This window comes from Capra hircus, chromosome 27, assembly GCF_001704415.2.
Source record: "Capra hircus breed San Clemente chromosome 27, ASM170441v1, whole genome shotgun sequence".
Lineage (NCBI taxonomy): Eukaryota > Metazoa > Chordata > Mammalia > Artiodactyla > Bovidae > Capra > Capra hircus.
In genome coordinates, this window is record NC_030834.1 from 37,863,104 (window position 1) to 37,890,509 (window position 27,406).

The 27,406-nt window shown below is 39.3% G+C and overlaps 1 protein-coding gene across 4 annotated transcripts in view; it reads right to left on the reverse strand.

Moving 5' to 3' along the window:
• Window positions 1-26,714, reverse strand: part of WDR17 (WD repeat domain 17) — a 64,502-nt gene extending 37,788 nt beyond the window's left edge. The window contains exons 1-5 of one of the 4 annotated variants that reach the window (XM_018042090.1): window positions 26,591-26,706; window positions 11,835-11,956; window positions 5,294-5,422; window positions 3,910-4,093; window positions 2,392-2,622 (exon numbers count right to left, since the gene is read on the reverse strand). In XM_018042090.1, the coding sequence (XP_017897579.1) occupies window positions 2,392-2,622; window positions 3,910-4,093; window positions 5,294-5,422; window positions 11,835-11,900 (610 nt within the window). In that variant the 5' untranslated portion in view covers window positions 11,901-11,956; window positions 26,591-26,706. Of the gene's footprint in view, window positions 1-2,391; window positions 2,623-3,909; window positions 4,094-5,293; window positions 5,423-11,834; window positions 11,957-26,590 lie in introns of all 4 variants that reach the window. The other 3 variants (XM_018042091.1, XM_018042093.1, XM_018042092.1) reach the window with 3 other exon arrangements.

Here is a 27,406-nt window from a genome sequence, read left to right on the forward strand (position 1 = left end):
ATGATTTTCAACAAAATTTCCAGAAGACGACTAACAACTGAGATCATTTGAACTTCCTCTTTGCAGACCACTGATTCCAAGAGTCCTGGGAATACAAGTCTGGCATTTCTATGTGGAAGTCATAACTGACATGCGAATGCAGGGGAATTCAGAGTTTGTCCGAAGGATGACAGGGAAGCTGCAGTCCACGGGGGTTGCAAAAAGTCAGATACAACTTGGTGAACAACTAAGGATGCAGCTGGACAGAACTGCTTTGCTTAGGCAATCCCTAGTATCCTGGAGGTCTCTCTATTTGCTTCTGAGAAGTTGTTAGGGGAAAAAAAGTAGAAAAATAACCCACATGATCTTGTCAACAATTACAATTTCACTGAGTTACAGTAGCATAGGGGTAGGGAGGTGCTCACCAACAGGAAGAATATTGTGTTCTGATTAAAAGCACAGGCTTTGGAGGGCTAACTGGGTCCAAATCCTAGTCCCAAGATACTGAATCTCTGTGTGCTCACTTTTTTATTTTATGGTAGAGAACAAGATGACACCAGAGGTCTTTTTTTTTTTTTTAAGAGTAAACAAGTTAATTGCCTTGAAGTGGGCGTATGATAAACAGCATCCCAATATTTACAGTCATCTGTCCTCATCCATACTATCATTTGCCACACTGTAATTCACTCCTGGCTACCAGAACAAATAAGCAGCCAGAAAAATAGGGAGATGAAACAAATGAAATTAAGTGAAGAAAAGGACCAGCAAACAATCCTCTTATTTATTCCAAATTATATACACACTGGTGATAATGAAAAAAAGGCTTTTGCTGACATACCCCATGGAAACTGCAATTAAATGTTCCACTCGTTTGCAACAGAAAGGCAGCGAAACAGCTAAGTTTAGAGATTACAACCTTAACAGAAGTGCCAATTATTCCTAAGTATCATAAACTTTAAAAGAAGTACTTACTCAAAAAATAAGACAAAGTTTGAAACCAGATTTTGTACTGATCTGCTTTTGTCTAAGGATATAACCTGAAACAGCTAAAACAGTAGTTTTCCACCTCTTTTGGCCCTGCTGCTGCTGCTAAGTCGCTTCAGTTGTGTCCGATTCTGTGCGATCCCATAGACGGCAGCCCACCAGGCTCCTCTGTCCCTGGGATTCTCCAGGCAAGAACACTGGAGTGGGTTGCCATTTCCTTCTCCAAAGCACAAAAGTGAAAAGTGAAAGTGAAGTCGCCCAGTCATGTCTGACTCTTTGCGACCCCATGGACCGCAGCCTACCAGGCTCCTCAATCCATGGGATTTTCCAGGCAAGAGTACTGGAGTGGGGTGCCACTGCCTTTTCCCTCTTTTGGCCCTAGAATCCCCTATTAATATGAGAATTGTTACATGAAGTCCAATAAAGAATAAAGTGGTGCTTTTCAGACTGAAAGGGAACAGAAGGCTTGAAGCCTCAGCTGGACTACCTGCCAAGATATCCCACCCCACCGCTGCCCAACACACACAAAGAAATCTACAGACTCACTAAGCAGGGTTTAAAAATCACTGCTTCCAAACAATGGATGAACTGCACTATTGTGGGCAGTCCTCCACGAATACTTATTTCTTCCAAGAGAGACAAAGACAAGACAGCAGAGAGCTTGAGACCACAGTCTGCTCTGAGAGCCCAGAGGACAGAACAACCGCCTGTGGTGACAGTCGCTCAGAAGGGAAGGGGGACCACCCCTCAGGACAAGACCCAACGCTGCTGCTATCAGTGCTGATGGTCTCAGAGTTTCCAACTCACGGTCTAGACTGCAGCGGCAGAGCAGAAAAGCTGTGCTTCCTTCATGACCCATTAGCTCTTGCACGTGTAAGGCACACACACCACAGGACTCTACTAATGTTTTGTGCACATTACTTGCTAAAAATCCTACAGAATAATGAAGTCAAGGAATCTGCATTGTGTTGTTACAGGTTGAATTGTGTCCCTAAGAGATGGTGAAATGTACTAAAATGTCTTACAAATAAAATTTACTTCTAATGGTTATTTGGAATCGGCACAGTACCGGATAATATTTGTACAACTTTTGTGCCGTGTGGGTCTGTGTGCTCAGTCATGTCCAGCTTTTTGCGACTCCATGGACCGCAGCCCAACAGGCAACCCTTGTCCGTATGATTCCCCAGGCAAGAATACTGGAGCAGGTCGCCATTTCCTTCTCTAAGGGGAGCTTCCCGACCCAGGGACCAAATCTCCATTTCCTGCATTTGCAGACGGATTCTTAACCACTGAGCCACTGGGAAGCCCAAGCACAACTATTATTTAAGAATTAAAATACCGCTAACTTTCTATGCCATGTAAATATGAAATTATGTACGTTAATAAGAAAAAAAAATTTAAGACATCTGACTAAAAAAACATTCTTACCTGGCTGAAAAATTGATAGACTTCCATCAATATGACCAAAGGCAACTTTCCCCTTTTTCTGTGTATGCCATCTGAACATGCAGATATCAGACAGGAAGCTGTGGGCGTCTTTGTGCACAGTCACCCCACTGTCTGGCCCTGAGATGGTCCAGATGAACAGCGGGCCTCTGTGGGAAGCAAATGCCAGAGCATCACCAGCATTCCAGCACCAGCTGAGAGAGGCAGGCGTCCCTGGAATAAATTAAATACAGATACACAACCGGGAGATGCTGCGTAAGACCACACCATTCAATATTCTCTGCATCCTACGCTTCCCAGACAACCAAAATACAAGGTTATGTTCATTATTTAAAAAAATTACCTCTTATTTGGGAATTTAAGTTATAAAGTAACCCTAAAGACTACAGGGAACATGCAGAGAGTACGTCTATGATGAAAAAGTATGCCTAGTTTCTGGTTTAAAACTACTTCATGTGATTATATGCTTCACATTCTCCAAGAAACTTACAGAGTTCTTTCTTTCTTTCAGGAAACTATGTATTGAGTTGCCCCAAAAGTTGATTTGGATTTTTCTAACTGGAACAAACCTTTTGGCCAACCCAATATTAAGGCAATGAATTCGTACTGTAAGCAATGAAAACTTACAATGAGTTTTTTTGCACATAAGACCTACTTTAGATGTTCTGCGTTAGTATGGGGTACAATTCCTGCTTTAAAGCATACTAAATATAAATTGGGGTTAAGTGTTATTCTCTCAGTTGCGTCCGACTCTTTGCGACCCCACTGACCGTAGCCCACCAGGCTCCTCTGTCTGTGGGATTTTCCAAACAAGAATACTGGAGTGGGTGGCCATTTCCTCCTCCAGGGGATCATCCCAACCCAGGGGTCAAATCCAGGTCTCTTGCATTGCAGGCATAAGGATTAAATGTATGAAAAGTTAAATGCTACTATATGCATTTAATAACAAAGTTAATGCTACAAACTACTGCCTTATTAGGAGTTTAGATTTAAATTTTAGTTTTGCCTTAAGTCACGTTACCTAAGCCTGGTTCTTCATCTGTAAAATGGATCTGACTAAAATGAGCTGACCACCTGTTTTACATAAATGTTAGGGCAAGAAAATACAATGATGTATATATAATCCCTTTTAAAATTAAAAGACAAAATACAAAGGTTAATTATTAATCTCCCATAATTGTCTCACTGAGAAAATTGTCTCTAATTATTCGTTTTATATTTATTTTTGCATTTTTAATGTTATATGTAAACATAAATTATCTGGTACGGATTATGTTCTTAACTAACCAGTGTACTAAGTCTGACTACTTCATGAAATTGTGTTTCGGTTTGTATGCATGCACACACACATCATGGGTCATGACATGAAATGTGTTTCTTACTCTTATTAGCAAGCTTGCAAAACTCTACTTTAAAACCTGAGCTTATTGAAGTATAACATTTTGCTTATTGAAATAAAAATACTTCATTCAACAAGTAAATCCCAGTTAAGAGATATACCTTTTGCATTGTCAAGTTTAGCAATGACTTTCTGTTCTGCGACATTCCAAATGATCACTAAATTATCGGCACTGCCGCTTGCAAAAAGGTCAGGGTTATGTGGACACCAAGAGAGCGCTGTGATTGTTTTCTTATGTTCAGACATAATTGCGTGGAGTTTGAATTCATTATAATGGTGATCCAACTAAAAAAAATATAAATAAAACATATCAGTGCTTCTTTTTAGGTAATGCACTTTCCATTGAAAATCACAGTTTTTCAAAAGCTGCACACATGAAGGGGAGGACACCTAATAACAAGGTATGAACACAATTCAAGCTCGCTCTACTTTCAAGTGAATTCAAACGCATTCAACGGAACATCATTTTTTTAAAAAATAAGAGAGGACTGACATTAAACATATCAATTTTAAAAGGAATAAAAATAAATGTACATTTAAATATGCATAATTAAGAGATTTATTATATTTTCTGTAGCCCTATCTACTTATGAAGGAAAAATACCTTGGTCTTGAAATAATTTTTCTGCAGTTTTAAAATTGTATTTTAATCAAAAAAATCTACGTTAAGTAAGCCATCTGCTCATTGCTGGATTATTAAGATAGGCAAGGTTTGCAGAGCAGTGGTATCATTTGGACCTGTTTTATGTTACTGCTTCTTGGAAAGGGCATGATGTTGTTTTTATATGCAAGTGGACAAAATGAATAGCCTAATTTTCCTATTCCCTTTGTAACTGTGCCATTAATTAGTAGATCGATTCATCTATAATTTTTAACATGTTTATGACATACTGTTATATGCTGTATTTGTCATTTTGTTGAACCTGGTTTTTCCCTTGAACACATAATGAACCTTTCACAGTGTTATATGATACTTTTTCAAATCATTATTATATTATCTATTAATGCCACCAGTCTTTCTTTAACCATATACTTGCAGTAAAAGCTTAACAGCTAGTATAGTCTCCTATGCCCAATGCCATGAGCCTGTTTAAAGGTATAAATGCATTCTCTGTACATGTAGGGATGAACAGGTTTGTAAGTTTTAGTCAGTGATTTAGGTTACCAACAGTAGATAATGCAGATGTAAAGTATCTAATAGAAAAAACTGCTGTCAAAGCCGCTCAGCGGAAGAGTCTATAAATACAAGGGCATGAAGAAGTCATTTTGCATGTCAGTGACCCTCTCTGACTTTACAAATTACCCACATGGGGTCTTAAGCGCAATGCAGAAAACTGAACTCAGGAATTTCAAATCGAGTGTTAATTACATATTTTTATTAACTAAACTGCAGACTTAATAGCATTTCACTACCTTTTCAAACTTAATTAAATATTAATCTTACCCTAAAAAATGAAAAATTGACAACAGCCAGCATTCTTTTACCTGATAAACATAGATGGCCAGGGTGGCGCAGTACGCAAACCTGTCTCCACTGGCAGCGCACACATCTCTGTTCCACGGCTGACACCCAGCAGCCAGCAGTCCCACCTGCCTTACCTGGGACATGTTCACCTTGAAAAACAAATTCAGAGGAATGCTGGTCATCTCCATTATTCAATAAATCGCCTCTTCGTAGTTTCACATCTGTGTTGCTAAATCCTTATCTCTATGCCCTGAAAAAATTTTCTGCTAGCGCTATTCATCTCAGTGTATGCCTTCAAAGAATGGGAGCTGAAATCTCCAAACAGCAACAGACATCAAGGCAGGTCATTTCTATTAGAGAAGCAAGATTATAAAATAAATGATGACTGACATTTGATCAAGGGCTGGGAATCCCACCAGCAGTGACAGGGGACAGAGTGAAACGTAGAATGCACATTCCTATCCAAAGGGTCTAGTACCAATGACTTCCCAAAGAGACAGAAATATCCAGAATTTCATGTAAATGTACCAAGTTTCAAATACTGGCAATTCATTCAAGGCAGCAAGTTCACATGTAAAACACTGTGAGGCAACACAGTATTGGGAGTATTGTGACCTCTGTCTCAGAACTTACGTCTCACAGCTCCTCTAGCATCCTTACAAACACTATCTGAGGTACATAACGCAGGAACACAAGCTGGGTGACCAGCAGCCTTCACTGTGAAGAGGGGACGAAGAAACAGGAAATCACAGAATATACATCGTTCATATGGCAGGGCAGAGGATCCTTTAGAGTAAACAAGCCCAGACTCAGTTATGTTAACTTTCATTTATTTAAAAAACTACTTTCTTCTTTATATCTCTTCTATTTCATAATTCCACTTCCTGAAAAGATCTCTTTTTTCCACTCCAATTTTTCTTTCTTCACCCCATTAAACTCCCTTATCTGAGTGGAACTAGTGAAGTAAATAATCTGTAGTGAAAATTAGCATGATTAAAAAAACTGTGCTTTTGAGTGCTTACAAGTATAAGAAACTGCTACAAATATCTGGTTTCTTCCTCCCCTAATGACACTGAGCATTCTTGATAAATAAATTAAAAAAACCACACACTTTCCCTTTCACAATGTTACAGCAATATTGCTTTTCACTGAAAATATACATTATTTAAACTACATGTGAATTAAATAGGCTTTTATAGTTTATCCTTGGGATGTAAGATTTGTGTGTAAACAAATTTTGAGTTTATATTTGGAAAAGAAACATGAGACTGTCCACACCATTTTGCATTCCCAACAGACAAAAATGAGTGTTCCTGCTACTTCACCTTCCCGCCGAGGTTGTCAGTGGTTTAGATGGACCAGTCTAACAGGCATGTAGCCGCATTTTATTGTTGCTTTAATCTCCAATTCCCTAATAACCTGTGATGTTGGACATCTTTCCATAAGCCTGCATGTCATCTGTCATCTTCAGTGAGGTACCTTTTCAAGTCTCTTACCCTTTTATTTTCTGCTCTAATTATTTCTTATATTCTGCTTACTTTGGATTCAATTTGCTCTTCCTTTTCTAGTCTTCTAAGGCAGAAGTTTAGATGATTGATTTTGGAGCTTCCTTTTTTTTCTAATTAATACAGTCAATGCAATAAATTTCCCTCCAAGCACTCCTTTCCTGCCTCCCATAAATTCTGTTGTATTTTCAGTTTCACTTAGTTCAAAATGTATTTTAATTTCTCTCGAGAGTTCTTCTTTGACCCTTACGTTATTTAGAAAAGTGTTGTCTAATCTCTACGTACTTGGGGATTTCCCAGCTCTCTGTTACTGATATCTAGTTTAGTTCCATTGTCTCAGAGCAGACACTATTATTTCTATACTTTTAAATTTGTTAAGGTGTGATTTTGGTCCAGAATATGGTCTATTCTGTCAATCTCCCATGTAAGTTTGACAAGAATGTGTAATTTGCTGTTGATAGATAAAGTAGCTGATAGACATCAAATTACATCCAGTTGCTTGAAGGTGTTGCTGAGTTCACCTACGTCTCTACTAATTTGTGTCTGCTAGGTCTGTTCTATTCTGACAGAGCAGTATTAACGTCTCCAACTATAATAGCTGGACATAGATGAACATCCCTGCCGTATCTGACTTTGGTGCTGATCCTTATTTAATCTCTTCCAACTCTGCTTTTTTTTTTCTTTTTTGGCTTTTTAGTGTGCCGTGTAAATTTTTTGTTGACAGGGGAACATGATGCCACTGTTTAAAGAACTGTGGCCAGTAGCAGGTCTTTAGTGTTGTGATGTTAAGATGACTCTGTAGTGCCATCATTGTAACTAGCTCTCTGTCTTCCAATAAGCCCACGCCCGTGGGACGGGAATTTCACCAGTACTCTTGGAGACTTTCCTCCCCGAGGTGGGACAGGATGGTTACCAGGGGCTGGCTATTTCCCTTCTCCCAGACAGGCTGGGTGCAGATAAAATCTCTGCAGATCAGGCTCTGGTAAAACAGAGCAGCCTTGTTAAGAAGAAGGATGCTCTGACACATTTCAAAACAATTCCTTTTCCTCTCCCCTTGCCAGAAGCATGCAGGGTTCTTTCTCTGATATTTACTGTGAAAACCTGGTAAAGGTCCTAGAGGCAAAACTCAGAAAAGCCTGGAGGCCTCCTTATTACTGGGTCCCCCAGGAGTTTTTAACTCTGGGATTTGATGCACGAGCCTCCAGCAAGTCACCAATAACCGCTGAGGTTCTCCACTCCAACTCTGGTTCCCACGGAGGTTTCTGCAGGTAGGTTTCTGCTCCGGCTCACTGCAATTCTCCCCATATGCCTGTCTCTCCAATTTGGGGGCAGCAGTTGGCCTGGTGACTTCAAATCTCTTAGGAATCTAAGAAGGAGTTGTTGATTTTTCAGTTTTCATTGTTTTGTTTTGTTTTAGGCCACAGTGAGGACTTCTGAGCTCCTCACATGCCAAACAAGAAACAATTAAGTCCTTCCGCTGACTCTTTATTAAAAAAAAAATCACTTCTAAATCCATGTTAATATATTTTTACTGTATCATGTATCTTGATTTACTTCTTTTTAGTTCCTAATTCAGGTAATATAAACATTTCAATATTTTCATACAATTTGGTCTGCTGTGGTATGTTCCTGGGCAGCTTTTACAAGTCTTATTATAGGCCAACAACTTAAATCCTTTAGGATTCAGAGTTGAAGAACTTTTCCAAACCAGCCATTAAAATAATAAATAGGAAAAAACAAAATGGCAGCTTCTTTAAAAAATTAGGGTTTTTGAATGAGATATTAAAAATTATGCATCATTAAAGATATGAATACTATCACATCCTCAAATCTAAATTATGTATTTAAACTGCTAGTATTCAAAAGTTTTTTGTTATTTTTCAAAAGTATCATTATATATATATATATATATACACACACACATATATCTCACTTTTATTAAGTGATATCTACAATTGCTGAAGAGACAAAGTGTCCAGAAGCTTTTGATATTATGGTCAGCATGAAAGGTTACACAGTTAGTTATTCTGCATCACTGGAAATAGAAAACATTCAACTGAAGGCCCATGTCAAAATACACATTTATATTTTAAATATAAATCCTACAAAACTTGCCACACATATAGGTAATCCATTATATTTCAAATGTATGTGACAGGTAATTTTATATTTGTCATAAATATTCTGTACTCTTTTCATCTGTACTTGGGAAGTATTTCTATGTCCATCCTAAACATGTGCTGCTTCAGAAGACACTGTCTTTTTGGCCCAGAACAAAACACACACTGTAAAGATGAAGTACTAAGCCATGCAGTTCCCCGAATAATGCAAGTTACAGAGGCTTCAGGAAGAAAGCCTGAGCGCGGTCACCTCACAAGCAACTGAGTGTCAGCAGTCTGCCAACTGCAGACCTGCAGAAATATATGTTTATGTTTTCAACCTAAATTCTATTTTTTGTTTCAATCTTGTATGAAACACATGACACATACACTGTAATTACAGTGAAGGGTAAGTGTATCAAACACAGAAAAAACAATTAGAATTAGATTTGTGTAACAATGAAGCTCATCTCTGCACAAGCAAGATGACAATATAACATAACCATGAAATTTAAATCTGGCTAGAGTTACAACACTGCCAAAAACAGTTATAAAACTAAGTTAAAATCCAGTTCATATACATGCGCTGTGTTTGTAGAAGTATATGCATATGCCATAAATATTAGTTATATCAAATTTATATAGCAAATCAAGTATATTTGCTATCTTATGTGAAATATATTTATACCAAATACATACATTTGACACTGAATATATATTTACATCAAATATATATTTTTCATACATATTTTGACATATATATTATGTCATATATTTCTATATTTGATATCAAATATATTTATACCCAATATATATGTATATCAAATATTTCCTATCAAAAAGCTATATTTATGTCAAATATATAAATATCTGATATTTTATATCAAAGTATAAAGACCAATTTAGTGATCTTCAGATAAAACTCATATTTGTATGTGATTTTTCAAACACTCATTTCTAAATTATAATTTTTTTCTTAAAAACCAACTTATCTTTTCCAGTAAACAGTAAAAAAACAACTATGGAAAAATATGGCATGCTGAATGCTGATTATATAGGTTATATAAGCACATATATATCATCTGAAAAATTATATGGTGGAATTTTAGAAGAAATTAAATAATCATGTTTCAATTTTCATTATTTATAAGAAGATGTTTCATTGCCATCTAAGGCTGTATAAGAACAGATTAAAACTTGACCCAAAAAAAGCTCAAATTCATGAAAAGGAGATGGCAATTTTAGGGTTGAACTACATCTATGTATGAGAATAGGTTATTCTTTTAATATGTCTCAGAACAATAAATTCACTAATAAAGGCCAACAGTGTATTAAAGGGCAGACTGGAGTTATGGTGGAGAGAAAGATTTCGAATCGTCACAAAATCTCCATGAGCTGCCTTAAAATCACTCTAAAGGAACACATAATTTTAGTTAAAAAAAAATTTTTTTAATCAGCCACTCCCCCCAACCCCCGCAATTAGACTATCATCCCTTTTCTTTTCCACAGAGGAATATACAGTCTACACTTGAAAAAGAGTCTTCTGTCTGAACATCCAAAATGCACTGTTATTACATTTAAAATACACAGTACAAAAAAAGGATGCTAGAGTTACAGTCTGTGTACATGTCTTTGTGTGTGCGTGTCTTGGTGGGTGGGTATGTGTGTGTGTCCAGTGCAACTTCAAATACTATTAAACTCTTACGCTGAAACATTTCTATCATTCACGGGTAAGGCTGGAATTCCGGATAGTAAGCTACCCACTGACTCTCAGCCTCCCTTACGAAGAATGCTTTAGAATCCACAACATGAGGACTATTCTCCAGAGGCAGATATTTACTGGCTCCAGAGATGTTTACCAGCTTGTTTCACAGCTGAGACAGAAACCTGCAACAAAAAACCCAAGAGGCTTAAACTGCTGAGGATTTACAACTAAGAAGATAAACCAAAAGACATAAAATACTGAGAAAATATCTTTGATTGATGTGATTAGGATAGTACCCTGAAGAAGTAAGGAGAAAGGAACGTTCAGTACTGCCTATCTTTAGTAACATATGCCCTCAAACCACTGGAGAAGTAAATGGCAACCCACTCCAGTATTCCTGCCTGCAGAACTCCACGCACAGAGGAGCCTGGCGAGCTACAGTCCATAAGGTTGCAAAAGAGTCGGACATGACTGAGCGCTAACACTGCTCACAAACCACGGTGGGGAAAAGCTGGAAAAACTACATGAGGATATTCTCTCTCTTTTGTTCCACTCATGAATGAAAAGTAAAATCCACAAATTGCCTTCATTTAAACAATCAAAGAATCTTCCATTTAAAAGGTGAACATAATCAAAGAGAAATCCTATGCTATTCTAAACTAAATCCAGGTTGATAAGGTATCTAATAAAATGGCAGTTTTCTGCCATTGCAATAATACATCAGAATAGCTATGCTATGCAAAAGTTGCCATAGTAACAATGCAAATCCCTCTGAAACATAATTAATTGCCTAAAAATTTATCAAATGGAACATGGCACTCTTCTTCAGAACATTTTTTTTTCATTTTCTTTTACAATATTATTATAATTCCATGGTATTAGCACATTTTTATCATGAAATGTTTTTCCTTAAGTAAACAGACTTTCTTGAAATTATTTCTATTTTCATCCATTAATCTCATTAGAAAGAATTCTATTTTATCTTTAAAGCCTGAAGATAATCTGAAAACATTAAGAATTCATTTGAAAACTGGATAGAAGAAAACCCCTTTCTTTAATATATAATGATGACTATCCTTATATATTATCTTCTTACCTTTGCTGTTCAATCTATCAAATAAGTATCTTATTTATCCTCAGAATACTGCACTGCAAAAATGTCCACAATATAAATGACATAGAAATACAGCTGCATGAGAAGCAAAAAAAAAATCACAGAAAAGATTATAAATACAACATAAATGTATCTTACTCTTTGTAGTCCTTCATACCAATCATCTTGCTCAAACCAATGTGAAATGTAAGTCATCCAAGCCATAGAATGTTTCTACTTTAATCAAGGCAATTGGAAATCAGCATCAGAACAGTCAGCACCTAAAGTAATAACAATGCGTTTCAACCAAACGGGTTTACCAAACTCTGTCTCATGAAATGTTGCTCAACATAAGAAGCTAGAAGTACAAACACATTTCATCTGCAACAGCTTTAATAATTTAGAAACAACAGTATCTGTAAAAATAATGCTAAACCAGAACGTGCAAACCTATAGTCAAATAAAATAATAATTATGTCATACAGTACTAGCAAATGCTATGTCAAATATTTTGTTAGGTTTCAGTTTTCAGTCTAAAAAACATCTTGAATTTAACTTCTGCAAGAAATAGGTAAACTATTTCTAAAAGTAATCAAGTTAAAAAGAAAGGAATCCAGAAGAAAACACAAAACAACAAGAAACAGAAAATGTGTTCCATTCTTAACATCAGGAGTTGGATGTAAAACTAGATTAAAGCCCTCAGGTTGAAAGGGGTACAATGATAAGGCTGATCCTGTATTTCCACCTGCTGGCACTGTTGAGAGGAAAGCCAGTTAGCTGACTGCCAATTACCTAAGTGCATCAAAAAGTTAAGCACATCACCTAACAGAGTGCAAAGCAAACAAGGGAATTCCAGAGAGTGAGGAGCCCAGCCGCTGGAGAAACTAGACAGGCCACGGCTTCCCTTGTGACAAGGGGTGGGCAAGAGACGAGAAGCCCGAAGCAGGCAGGAAGGAACCGCGTAACATTGTGATGCTCAAGGCTTCAAGGCTGAACCAACTAGAAAATCAATTTAGAACCACCGGAGGTCCCTGACGTTCCAGCTGAGCTGCCCTCGCCTGGAAGATCGCCTCAGGCCTCAGTGGGGTGCCAGGAGAAAGAAGGGGGCAAGTCAGACACCGTCCCGAGCGGGTAGGGCACGTGGGAGCTGACAGGCGTGGAACTCGGCCTAGGTCTCTGGGGCCTCCTCTCAAATGAAGCGCAACGCTTCAGCTAGGAACCCTTCAGAGAGGAGACACACACCCTTACTCCCAGCGACGAGGAGGAGGGAGTAAACGCAAGCTTCACGTGCCTCTGGGGAGGGCCAGACGCCCCCTCCCCAAACCCCGGAACAGGCAGAAGGAAGAAGAAAAAGCTGCCAGCCCTGCCCGGCAGAGGCGGGCAGCAGGAAGCCGCCACAGGCTCCCGTCCCGAACCAAGTCAACCCCAGACCCCTCACCGGAGGGCAGCGAAAGCCTTCTCTCACTCAGCACCCACCGCAGGCGCCAAGCGGAGTCTGGCTGCCTCAGAGGAGGGATCGGGGAGACTCACAGACCTCTCTCAAAAACCCGACTCCCCCCAGTCATGGAGATTAAAAATCACAGGGTAATCACACACAGCGGTGCTACACAGCAATTAAAATGAACGATACACAGTGAAATGAATGAGCCACATAATGTAACTGAACTGAAAGTCACACATAAATAACACACGATTCTGTTTATAAAACTTTAAAAACAAGCAAAGTGAATCTACACTGTTAGAAGCTGCAAGAGAGTTTTCTTCAGGGAAAAGGAAGTCAAGACAGACAGGAGCCACGAGGGGGAACACCTAGGATGCTCACGCTGTTTCTTTTATGCTCATTATGCTAATGAGCAAATTTGCTGCTGCGCTACAGTAAAGCGCACATTTCTGCCGTCACGTATTTAATCTAAATAAAGAGAAATTACACACTAAAAATCCACAGCAGTGCTTTCTAGTACTAACAAAACTAAGAGGGGAAAATAAACTGAAATGAATTTGTCCACAAGTAGGTAGGTATTGTATAACTGGGCTATATTTTCTCCCATTACTCAGACATTTTCATTTATCTTTTTATTTCCCCCTGGAGTTTTCTGCCCCATTATGGGCCCCAGTCGTTATATTTCATAATGTGTTAAGTCTCTCTCAGAGACATGCACTAATATTTCTTTAACTCACAAGTAGTTTTAGAAGCAGTTATCAGGGACAAGCAGGTGAGGAAGGCTGTCACAGGAATTATCTCAAAACAGGAAATATGTGAAGGCCAGAGTCTACTAAACAAGGGGCAGGGGAATGAGATGGGCTAGATTAAGGGTGTGTATTTGGGTCCACAGGAAAATCAACAGAGTCTGATGACTTGGCCATGACTGGTTCACAGTGGATGCCTGTTAATGCCATGCCCATAACAGATCCTCTGAGTCCTTAATTCCCACTATTCCACGGGAGTATTCCCTGAGCAGTCTCTCCCAGCCAGCTCCTAAATGCTTACAGAGATCTGTTGAGACACACAGCTCGCATCCCAGCATTTCATGCGTTGACCAGACCTTCCAAGATATTAAATAGCTACACCCTAAGAAGCTGTGAAACAAAGAGAAGCGAAAAGCAAAGGAGAAAGGAAAGATATACCCATTTGAATGCAGAGTTCCAAAGAATAGCAAGGAGAGATAAGAAAGCCTTCCTCAGTGATCAATGCAAAGAAATAGAGGAAAGCAACAGAATGGAAAAGACGAGAGATCTCTTCAAGAAAATTAGAGATACCAAGGGAACATTTCACGCAAAGATGGGCTCAATAAAGGACAGAAATGGTCTGGACCTAACAGAAGCAGAAGATATTAAGAAGAGGTGGCAGGAATACATAGAAGAACTGTACAGAAAAGATCTTCACAACCCAGATAATCACGATGGTGTGATCACTCACACTCACCTAGAGCCCAGACATCCTTGAATGTGAAGTCAAGGGGTCCTTAGGAAGCATCACTATGAACAAAGCTAGTGGAGGTGATGGAATTCCAGTTGAGCTATTTCAAATCCTAAAAGATGATGCTGTGAAAGTGCTGCACTCAATATGCCAGCAAATTTGGAAAACTCAGCAGTGGAGTTTCCTCCAAATAGGAAAAGGAGTATGCCAAGGCTGTACTGGAAAAGGTCAGTTTTCATTCCAATCCCAAAGAAAGGTAATGCCAAAGAATGCTCAAACTACCGCACAATTGCACTCATCTCACACGCTAGTAAAGTAATGCTCAAAATTCTCCAAGCCAGGCTCCAACAATACATGAACCACGAAATTCCAGATGTTCAAGCTGGTTTTAGAAAAGGCAGAGGAACCAGAGATCAAATTGCCAACATCCACTGCATCATGGAAAAAGCAAGAGAGTTCCAGAAAAACACCAATTTCTGCTTTATTGACTATGCCAAAGCCTTTGACTGTGTGGATCACAATAAACTGTGGAAAATTCTGAAAGAGATGGGAATACCAGATCACCTGACCTGCCTCTTGAGAAACCTATATGCAGGTCAGGAAGCAACAGTCAGAACTGGACATGGAACAACAGACTGGTTCCAAATAGGAAAAGGAGTCCATCAAGGCTGTATATTGTCACCCTGCTTATTTAACTCATTTGCAGAGTACATCATGAGAAATGCTGGGCTGGAGGAAGCACAAGCTGGAATCAAGACTGCCAAGAGAAATATCAATAACCTCAGATATGCAGATGACACCTCCTTTATGGCAGAAAGTGAAGAAGAACTAAAGAACCTCTTGATGAAAGTGAAAGAGGAGAGTAAAAAGGTTGGCTTAAAGCTCAACATTCAGAAAACTAATATCATGGCATCTGGTCCCATCATTTCTTGGCAAATAGATGGGGAAACAGTGGAAATAGTGGCTGACTTTATTTTTCTAGGCTCCAAAATCACTGCAGAAGGTGACTGCAGCTATGAAATTAAAAGACACCTACTCCTTGGAAGGAAAGTTATAACCAACCTAGACAGCATATTAAAAAGCAGAGACGTTACTTCATCAACAAAAGTCCGTCTAGTCAAGGCTATGGTTTTTCCAGTGGTCATGTATGGATGTGAGAGTTGGACTATAAAGAAAGCTGAGCGCCCAAGAATTGATGCTTTTGAATTGTGGTGTTGGAGAAGATTCTTGGACTGCAAGGAGATCCAAGCAGTCCATTCTAAAGGATATCAGTCCTGAGTGTTCACTGGAAGGACTGACGTTGAAGCTGAAACTCCAATACTTTGGCCACCTGATGTGAAGAACTGACTCATTTGAAAAGACCCTGATGCTGGGCGAGATTGAGAGCAGGAGAAGGGGACGACAGAGGATGAGATGGTTGGATGGCATCACCAACTCAATGGGCATGGGTTTGGGTAGACTCCAGGAGTTGGTGATGGACAGGGAGGCCTGGCGGGCTGTGGTTCATGGGGTCACAGAGTTGGACACAACTGAGTGACTGAAATGAACTGAAATGAAGAACAATTTGAAAGGTCACCCTTGAACAACAACAAATCAATATGGCTGACAACAGCCTTCAGTTATCCATTACTCTAATCACTAATAACAAAAGGACCATTTGTCTCTTTAGCTTGGGTCAGACAATGTTTTTAATGTGTAAGAACAAAAAAAAAATCTTAAAAATAATCACAATATAGTTTCAAGATAACCTGGATAAATAAAGTTACCAAAGTTGATGAAAAAATGAGAAAACCTAAATAGACTGAATTTGAACATGAGTCTAAATTTAAAACTTTCCCACAGACAATCTCCCAGGTCCTGGTGATTTCACTGGTGAATTTTTACAAATATTTAAGGAAGAAAGTTTACACAAATTTATTAAGAGTATAATAAAAAGGAATCACATTAATTCTTTATATCCTGCCAAACACCTGAAGACTTTATAAGGAAGGAAATTATGAAGGAATCACTCTAAGTTAAATGTAAAAATCTTAAACAAAGGGATAGAGGTATAAGATGTTAATGGATTAGAAGATTTAATATTGTAAAGATTCTCTCAGATTTAATCTAGAGATCATGTTATGTATCACAATCATCATAGTCAATAAATTCTTTTTAATGCATTATTGAATCTTCATCTTCTGAAAATTTAACCAAAATTCTTAAATCGAATTTCCAAACTGACCTTGTCTAAAAATAAAAAATGACTTGCACTAGGGTAATTTAATAAGTCTAAAATATCCAGCACATGTTTAGCTTTAAACTGTGTAACGCAGTTCCAAGTTAACTGTTACTTGATTTTCTAAGAAAATCTATTTTGACTAGTTTCTTAAATGTACTCTATTTCTAAGATACATAAAGACAACAAATTCAAAGAAAAACATTTTAGAGTTCTTTTTTTAATGAAAGTGATTTTTTTTTATGAAAGTGAACGCAGCAGAGAGAGTATAATAAACTCTTCAAAATATCTGTATTTTTAGCCAGTGGTACATTTCCTTGTTTAAAAATCACCTTTGTTTTTGCTATTTCATAAGACCTAAAGTCAATGAGTTCTAAACGTCCCCTGAGAAACGTGTGGTAAAACGCAGATATATCTAGCATTAGAGAAAATAATCTTAGAAATAAAGAGAGTGCACTCACTACTCTATTTAAAATGGATAACCAGCAGGATCAAGTGTGCAGCACAGGGAACTCTCCTCAGTGTCATGGGCAGCCTGGATGCGAGGGGAGTTTGCGGGAGAATGGGTACAGGAACACGCATGGCTGAGTCCCTTCTGTGTTCTCCTGAAACCATCCCAGTATGGTTACCCGGCTATACTCCAATACAAAACGAAAATTAGAAAAAGAAGAAAGCGTATTACTAAACATTATATTTGCACAAATACTTGAAAACAAAAAACACTAGGACTTATTTTTTCTTTACATTAGCAAAGGCTGCCCATCCTTTCAGCTCACACTTCACCTCTTGCTTGGAACGTGGAGATGAAGGCTGAGGGCAGAGAGGATTATAAGGATGCAGAGTGGACCTAAAAGATGGTTAAAAAGGGAGGTGAAGAAGCCAAGATCCCTGGAAACTTGCTGGACTTCCTACCTCCAACCTTTTTCGTTTAATGTTTGTTTGAGCCATTATTATTTTACATTTCTGTTACATGCAACCAAACCTCAGGCAGGCTTTTAGACTACATAATTTCAAGTCATATTTTAGAAAGCAGAACTAGTTAGTCAATAATGTCAATTCATTATAACCGTCATAATTCCTTGTCTTATATAGTTAACTATCATGTTTTCACCCCTACAGGCACACACTATTACTAAAACTCAATCATTATTATCTACAGAGCAGAGAATGTTAAATTATTGCTATTTTGCCTCACCCAACACATTATTTGCATATGCACCTACCTCATTATTTTGGAGAAGGAAATGGCAAACCACTCCAGTATTCTTGCCTGGAAAATTCCATGGATAGAGGAGCCTGGCAGGTTACAGTCCATGCGGTTGCAAGAGTCGGACATGACTTAGTGACTAAACCACCACCACCTCATTATTTAGTGAAAAATGTATTTATCCAGGTATATCTGATGCATCATTTTATTCCATTCATTTCAGAAAATATTTAGTGCATAAATATAACGGCTAGGCACTAATGCTAGATGAACAAGAAACAGAAAAGAGAAAAACACACACACACACAACTGTTCCAAGAAGCTTACCACACTGGGAGAGCTACGTACACAGCAACTTCCAATAACCAGTCCATCTATCATCTTTACCCCCAACTACCCGCCAGATGCCCTCTATATAACTGCTCTGCTGAAATCAGAATCCAATATGGTCCACGTGTTCAATCTTGCTATTAAGGTTTTGTTCACCTAGAACAGTGCTTGTTATCATGATGTGAACTTGCTGAAGAGCATCTGCTAGTTGTCATACAAAATACCTTATCTTCTGGATTTATCTGACTGTTGTCTTGTAGAAAATAACCTGTATTTCCTACTGAATTTGAATGAATGCCAATTAAGCAGTTTTGGCTGGAAAATGTATACATATAATTCGTATCTACATATACTTATAAATCTATATACTTACACGCACATTAAATATAAAATAATACACATCAAAAGGTTAATAACTGGCTATTTAATAGTAGGAATATGCAGAGTACATCATGGGAAACCCTAGGCTGGAGGAAGCACAAGCTGGAATCAAGATCATTGGGAGAAATATCAATAACCTCAGATATGCAGATGACACCACTCTTATGGCAGAAAGTGAATAAGAACTAAAGGGCCTCTTGATGAAACTGAAAGAGCAGAAGGAAAAAGCTGGCTTAAAGCCCGACATTCAGAAACTAAGATCATGGCATCTGGTCCCATCACTTCATGGCAAATAGATGGGGAAACAGTGGCTGACCTTTTTTTCTGGGCTGCAAAATCACTGCAGGTGGTGACTGCAGCCATGAAAAGACACTTACTCCTTGGAAGGAAAGTTATGACCAACCTAGACAGCATATTAAAAAGCAGAGACATTACTTTGTCAACAAAAGTCCATCTAGTCAAGGCTATGGTTTTTCCAGTGGTCATGTATGGATGTGAGAGTTGGACTATAAAGAAAGCTGAGCACTGAAGAATTAATGCCTTTGAACTGTGGTGTTGGAGAAGAGTATTGAGAGTCCCTTGGACTGCAAAGAGATCCAACCAGTCCGTTCTAAAGGAGATCAGTCCTGAATATTCACTGGAAGTACTGATGCTGAAGCTGAAACTCCAATACTTCGGCTACCTGATGCAAAGAGTTGACTCATTTGAAAAGACTCTGATGCTGGGAAAGATTGAGGGCAGGAGGAGAAGGGGACAACAGAGAATGAGGTGGCTGGATGGAATCACTGACTCAATGGACATGGGTTTGGGTGGACTCTGGGAGTTGGTGATGGACAGGGAGGCCTGGCATGCTGCGGTTCATGGGGTGCAAAGAGTCAGACACGACTGAGCGACTGAACTGGACTGAGTAGTAGGGAATGTATTAGTCCTTGGACTTATTTACATTTCCTAAAATTTTAATAATCATTTTTCAACCCATCCATTCATTCCACAAATATGTACTGAGCACCAAGTAGGTGCCAGGCAGGCACAGAAGATAGAGCACCCTGCAAAACAGGTATGAACTCTGCCCTTCCACAGTTCATATTCTTAAGGAAGAAATCAGAATGAGCAAAACAAATAAGTAAACAGTGATTATATCACAAGGTAGTTTGTGGCTCGGAGAAAAAGAACACAGGGAAAGAGCAAGGCAGGTTCTGGAGATGAGCTGACATCGTAAACTTCTAAAAGTCAGCGCAAGGACGCTCCGCAGCAGTAATGCTGAACGAGATCTAGAGAAGGGAAGACAGATATGAAAGTCTCTGCTGGGAAAGCAGCAAAAGCAGAGACTCTGAGACGAGAGCATTCCTGGCAGGCTTGAGAAAGAGTCCAAATAGTCAATCAAAACATATAAAAATATGAATTCAAAAGTCAGGGTCACAGATATACCACGATACAGAAATTCAAGGTAGTTTTCTTGAACTCCTCTTTGTCCTCTTCAGAATTTTGTTATTTTTTTAAATAGAAATATATTGCCTGTATTAATATAAAAGCCCTAACAACATGTTAAAATTAGTTTTCAAAATCTAAATACACTGTATACTTAGAGTTACACAAAAAAATTCTAATTAACACAGATAGTCCATCTGTGCTCATTAGAGAACATTTGGAAATTGTAAAAAAAAAAAAAAAAGAAACACCAAAACTGGAAGGTTTTTTTCAAGCAGCCATTAGCCCACCAACTTGAGATCTTCCTCTGTCTAACAGACCTAATTCTAAATGACCACTATTCTCAGATAGGTACACCCACAGATTATCAAGGATAAATATAATTTTAAAGATCTCTAAATTGGTACAACTCGAAGTGTGGTTCTCAGGTCTCTTGCATCCCACTTACCTGAGAAACTTGCTAAAAATGCAGGTTCCTGGATCATACTCTAAAGCTAGTAGATCAGACTCTGAGGATGGAGTCTGGAAACCTGATTTTTTAGCATCATTCCTGGATAAGGTATACACCATACCACAGTACAGGACGAGAACCACTTGCTCAGTTCAACAACAGTAAAGATATTTAGCAGATAAATTCTACTGACCAAGAGTAACCTCTTCAATTTCAATCATTCCTAAACTTACCTTTCATGTGCTTGGCAGGGCAAGCACATTGTATCTAAGCATTGCCAACATATGTCAAATCCTGATGTTCTTAAAAGCTTAGATGATAAAATAGGTCACAAGTACAGTATTAACCTACGTTAAAATCCTGGATTAGATGGCAAATAGAAAACAACAAGGCCGTTATGGTGGTTGCAGTTTGCCCTCACAGAATGACCACGTACACCACCACGAATTCCCATTTGCTCAGCCAAACACAGAATTACGTGTAAGACCAAGAAGACCAAGACACTGGTTCAGAGATGCGGCAACGTGAATGCAGTTACTTCATCACCCATCTATACACTTAATCTACCGTTCTTCTAGATATCCATTTTTATGTTTTCCTATATTTAACCACCAAAGTGAATGGTTATGAATGAAATCAGACTTTCTAGGCTGCTTCAAGGATTACAGAATTTCTTGAGCTGCAATGAAGAAATGTGTTTTAACTTGATCAAAGGCGTAATCCACTTTTCTTGAACAAGGGTCACTTCTATACCTTCAATTAACCATTTTGAGAAGCTCAGCCAAAGAGAAACAGAGGAGTGAAATAACATGCTTTCACCCATAAACCAAGAAGAGGTAAATATTTCAATGAAAGAGAAAACTTACATGTTTATGAAAGTAAACATGTAATACTCATCACAAAAAGACACAGGATTATTTTTGTAATGTGTGTGTGTGCTAAACCCCATTTGACTCTTTGCAACCCCACTGACTGTAGCCTGCCCGGCTCCTCTGTCCATGGAATTCTTCAGCCAAGAGTAATAGTGCAGGTTGCCATTTCCTTCTCCAGGGGATCTTCCCAACCCAGGGACTGAACCCGCGTGTCCTACATCTCCTGCACAGGCAGGAATATTCTTTACCACTGCACCACCAGGAAATAGGGTATGGCAAAAATAAGCATTTTTAGAAACACGCTCATTCCTCATGAAGGGAGATCTGAGAGGCCATGGCAGGAACCGCTCTGTAAACCTGAGGATTCCTGTCCCCTTTCTAGTTAATCTGCTTTGTAACCTGGATTTTGTATATGAGATTTTAAAGCAGGGTGGGCCTTTACGCTTATCTGTCTGTGAAAATCAAGGTACTCACTTGGCAGAAACAGTCAGTTACACTGACATTTTTATGTTCTGGTCCAAGGTATTAAAATTTATTTTTGGCATGTATTGAGAAAAACCATCAAAGGAAATCAAATGGATTAAAAGCTTTCAAGCTTTAAGATGAAAAGAAATCACTCACACATTGTCACCAAATCCAAAATTGCATTTTTAATATATGCATCCTTACATTGAAAGGAGGCCAGCAATAAATCCTAACATTTAAGAAGCGAAGAGTTGCATCAGCTCAGGCAGGGCTGATACGTACATGAGACAGGCTGCTAATCCAGTCAATAGGCCACCTGTCAAAAACTATACTCTTAGCCGACATAAAATTCCCACAAAGATAAACCGACGTCATTAATGATGAAAGTGAGACATTGTGTTCCAAAAGCTACTATTGAAAAATAGATGTTTATGAAACATATGCACAACTGTATTTTCAGGAATGAGTTCGTTTACTTAGTAGTTCAAGGGAAGTTTTAACAGTGGAGTCACTGTGAACACTACCAGCCCCAGAGGAGGTCAGGTCCAAGGGCACGATGTACCTTCTATGATACTTCTCAAGTGCTACCTTGCATGAGAATCACTTAAGACTCCTGCCAACACTGATTCCAGGGGCTCTCTCAGATATCTGACTTAGTAGGGCAGTAGCCTGGAAATCTGCATTTCTGACATGATCCCAGGAGATGCTGCCGCTGCTGGTCTACGGTACATGCCCAGTATCACGATTCTAGACGGCCTCTGATACCAAAGGGGCAGAAACTCTAGAAAATAAATGTGTCCAACTTCAAAATCTCACCCAATGATACACATAATCCAGGCTTCAGATATAACTTCCAGAAGCTTCTTACTTCTATCATTCAATTGTAGGTAGATGTGACGGCTATGTACACTCAAATCTCACTGGGGTACATTAGGATAAGGAGTTTATAACACAACTGGACCCCTCCCCTGTCACAGAAGACTTTGTAAAAATACTTATATCATATTAATGATTAGATCAAAAAATTGTACAGATTAGGGGAAAACACTAACTTTTTAAGCAAACTTTCTATATGAGGAGACCAAACACATGGAATTTGTTCATTATGTACAATAATCATTTAAAGGTACAAAAATGATCTAAATCGTCAAACTTTTGGAATACCTGAAATTAAAAAAAGGAGAAAATGAAGTTGGTGACATATTTTTACGCCTCTGGGGAACAGCACAGTGCTGGGTGTTAGAGCCTGAGATGGTAGACCAGTTCCCCCTCGAAATGTCCCCAGTTTTGAGCAACTTAATTTTTATGTGCTGAGTGACCTCATCTACAAAATAATGGTGCTAATTTGACTGGTCTCTAAGAAAGCTTCTAGGGTACATTTGGAAATGACTCCTCTAAACCTGCTTCCATGTTTACATTAAAAATAAAATTTGTATAACTCCTTTCATTAAGACTTATGCAAAATGTTTTATCTTAATGGGTCAAAATTAAGTATTGCCTACTCCTTATTAAGGGGCTTTCCAGGTGGCTCGGTGGTAAAGAATCCGCCCGCCAATGTAGGAGATGCAACAGATGCAGGTTCGATCCCTGGGTTGGGAAGATCCCTTGGAGAAGGAAATAACAATCCACTCCAGTATTCTTGCCTGGAAAACCCCATGGACAGAGGGGCCTGGCTGGCTACAGTCCGTGGGTTTGCAAAGAGTCGGGCCCAACTTAGCGACTAAACAACAACTTAACTAACTATTCAGTTTTTCAGGATTCCACGCTGAGATATGATACTGCAAAATGAAGTTTTTCCAACAGTACACCAAACATGAGTGCTCAATAATGAGTACTATTTTCTACTTTCCAATTTGAAAGCAAGTTTTTGTGTGTGTGTATGAGACATGAAACTGAACTTATTAAATGTAATACCAAATGAGTCTGTATGGGATACTGGCCCATGCTCACAACTTAAACAGTTTGGAAGAAAACAAGAACGTGGGCATCAGGAAAATTATTTAAGATCTATTTCATAAGTTATCCATGTCTGGGCATTCAAATTTAGAAACCAAATTCTGAATGTTGTAGCATCCTCATCAAAGCATGGAAAAATATTTCTTGCATCTTTTGATCAGAGCCTTTCTGAACATGACAATTATCATTTATCCCTTTAATAGCAAATAACACTGAGGAATTATCTCCTATGATCTTATTGTGTCAGATTTGTATTCCTGTTTCTGCTGCTGCTGCTGCTAAGTCGCTTCAGTCATGTCCGACTCTGTGCGACCCCACAGATGGCAGCTCACCAGGCTCCCCCATCCCTGGGATTCTCTAGGCAAGAACACTGGAGTGGGTTGGCATTTCCTTCTCCAATGCATGAAAGTGAAAAGTGAAAGTGAAGTCGCTCAGTCGTGTCCGACACTTAGCGACGCTGTGGACTGCAGCCCACCAGGCTCCTCCGTCCATGGTCCATGGGATTTTCCAGGCAAGAGTACTACAGTGGGTTGCCATTGCCTTCTGTGACATACATATTTCTTAAATTAGAATACAGAATTCCAGTGCTTTAGGAGATAATTAGGCTACTAAAATCAATGTTGTTAGTACATGTAAAGTAATAGAAAGCAAGACTTTTATCATTATTTTCTAAAAAAATTCTCTCTCAAGTAGCTGACAATGTGACATCTAGATGTATGTGCCACCCGTGGCTCCAACTTCAGGCTGCCGTTTTTTGCTGTTTCCAAAGTCTAGCCTATTTCAAGTTGTATCTCTCTAGCTACTGAGATCAAGTAACAACAGCCTGAATCTTGTCTCCTCATGCAACAGCCCATGTTTTACCATGAAGGGATTTTTTTTTTCTTTCACCATGCAATGGCACTGATCACAGTTGATCATTGTATTTTTCTACCAATTTTTATAACTGAAGTTACAAGTTCTTCTTGAACATTCAAGTAACCTCAAGGAAGAGAAAGGTTTTCCTTTAGGGTTTGCTTCTCTGCAGAGTAAATTCTTTGTGGAATTTCTGATTCTCTCCAGGTATCCATATCTAACCTCTTGCTCATAAATCTCTAAGGAATAGTCTCATCAACAGTGAGAGAATAACCTCCATGTGATTGTCATAGAACATCACATAGTCTTGGATGTTGAAAAATGCCAGCCGCTCTTAGTCTAATATACGTTTCAGTTAATAATTTATTAAGAAATCCCTCTCGATCTCCTCATGTGATTTCCATGGATTAAAATATTCTCAATAAGATCTCTGTTCCTGAAGAAACACTAGAAACAACATACATGACTTCACCTTAATATGTCAATCTGCTAAATGGAATAGATATACAAAATATAAGCAGAGATAATTCAGGAACGCATAGCGTAGCAGCACACCATTGCCATGAATGGCTGGGTAAACATTCAGCAATCTAGTAAACTGTTACCTTTTTTGTTTATTAGGTCTGACTTCAAATAAATTCTGGAATACCGGAAAAAAATGTGAATCTTTCGAAACTGAATTTCATTTTAGTCTTCACTATAGCATTTAGGCAAGTAAAATCAGGTAGTGTTGAGAATTTGCGCATATCTTACTAATAGTGACAATCTCATCACTCGTGTTGGACTTCTAGTATCTATTTGGGCAAAAGACACAAACAAAAATAAATAAATAAAACGATTCCTACTCTTTTCTGAGTAATATAAAAACTGCTGTGGCTCATCCTTACAGGCTAAGGGTTTCAAGGTAGAGTACAGAAAACAACAAAAACACTTTAGCCCTAGTAGTCCATCTACTGAGAGCAGAGGAATTTAAAAATATTATTTTCTAAATTAAATTAATCTGTGTTCCTGATATATAAAATTATTATGTGACTAGTAGATAACAAAAGTTTTAAGTACAGTAATAATTATTTTAAAAGAATGATGAGTTTTTCTGCAGGGTACTTCTGCAAGAATTATACACTGACAGACTTAGAAATGTAATCTCTCTCTTTAAACCACTGTTGGAGACTTTTAAATAAATATATATCTATACAGATGTGCATATATGAAAGTTACAATCCATGTGTGATTTATTTTTGATACATGACCCAAGTTATCACTAAACTTCATTCAAATCAATTGATTTTAATTAACATAGTAAAGAAGGTTTATATATGTATAAACTATATTTTTAATACAGTAAAAGAATTTCAGAAATTAATTTCTAAAAAACAGGAGATTATATATTATGATCTACTTAAGACACTCTATGCCTCTGACATTCAATGCTATTTTTCTAGAACACATTTCCTTCCAACTCAAAGACTTCTTGGTACAACCTGTATATGAAGACAGGCGCTTACACAAGTGCCCGCGGACACAGCAATAAGAGTTCCAATCTGGAGCTAGACGCACACAGATTGAACCAGCTTAAAACATGAAGTCGAGACAACGAGCCTTGGCAGGGTGGTAGGTGACACTCCAGGGCTGTTCAGGGGATTCACAGCTGGTCGCCGCGGCACCTCTTGGTAACCAGGTGTGCGGCGCCGACTCCCGGGACAGCAACGCGCGCGAAGCCCCGCAGGACGCGCGCACGGCCCCGCGACCCTCCCACGACGCCACGCGCGGTCCGACGGCCATTCCCCTGCAGCCCGCGCCCAACCGGGCCCCTCGCCAGGCGGCCCGCCGCTGCTTACCTGGCGGAGGCGGCGACCACAGAGCGGGCAGACGGTGCAAGATGCCGAAGCCCGCCCGGCGGCTGAGCGAGCGCGGCGCCCGGACCCGCCCCGCCGCGCCCTCCTCTCGTGAGCGGCGGGCTCCGAGGGCCCGGGAGGCGGGCGCCGCGGGCCGGGCCCCACGTGACCCGCACGCTGACCGCTGATTGGAGGGCCGGGGGCTGCTGCGCCCGGAGACCAGGCTCCCGGAGGTGGTTACCTGGCAACCCAGAGTCTGCTCTGAAGACTGGATTGCCGGAGTTTGTGGTGAGGCTGAAAGTGGGGGAAGAAGCAGTGAGCCACCGGCGTTCTCACCATCCAACACACATAGCTGCTGCTGCTGCTAAGTCGCTTCAGTCGCGTCCGACTCTGCGACCGCATGGACGGCAGCCCACCAGGCTCCCATGTCCCTGGGATTCTCCAGGCAAGAACACTGGAGTGGGTTGCCATTTTCTTCTCAAAGGCATGAAAGTGAAAAGTGAAAATGAAGTCCCTCAGTCGTGTCCGACTCTTTGCGACCCCATGGACTGCAGCCCACCAGGCTCCTCCATCCATGGGATTTTCCAGTCAAGAGTACTGGAGTGGGTTGCCATTGCCTTCTCCTAATACACATAGGGTCTTCACTTAATATATACGGATTCTTCACCTTCTAGGAAAATGAGTCAAATATGCCGTAAGTCACCTCACCTCCTTGAGGAATCTGGGCTTCCTTGAGCTGAGCCTCCTTCAGAGGCTGTGAGTTGAACCCATCACCTGGAATGTGAATTCAGAATACTGTCTCTTGGGCACTTCGTTACC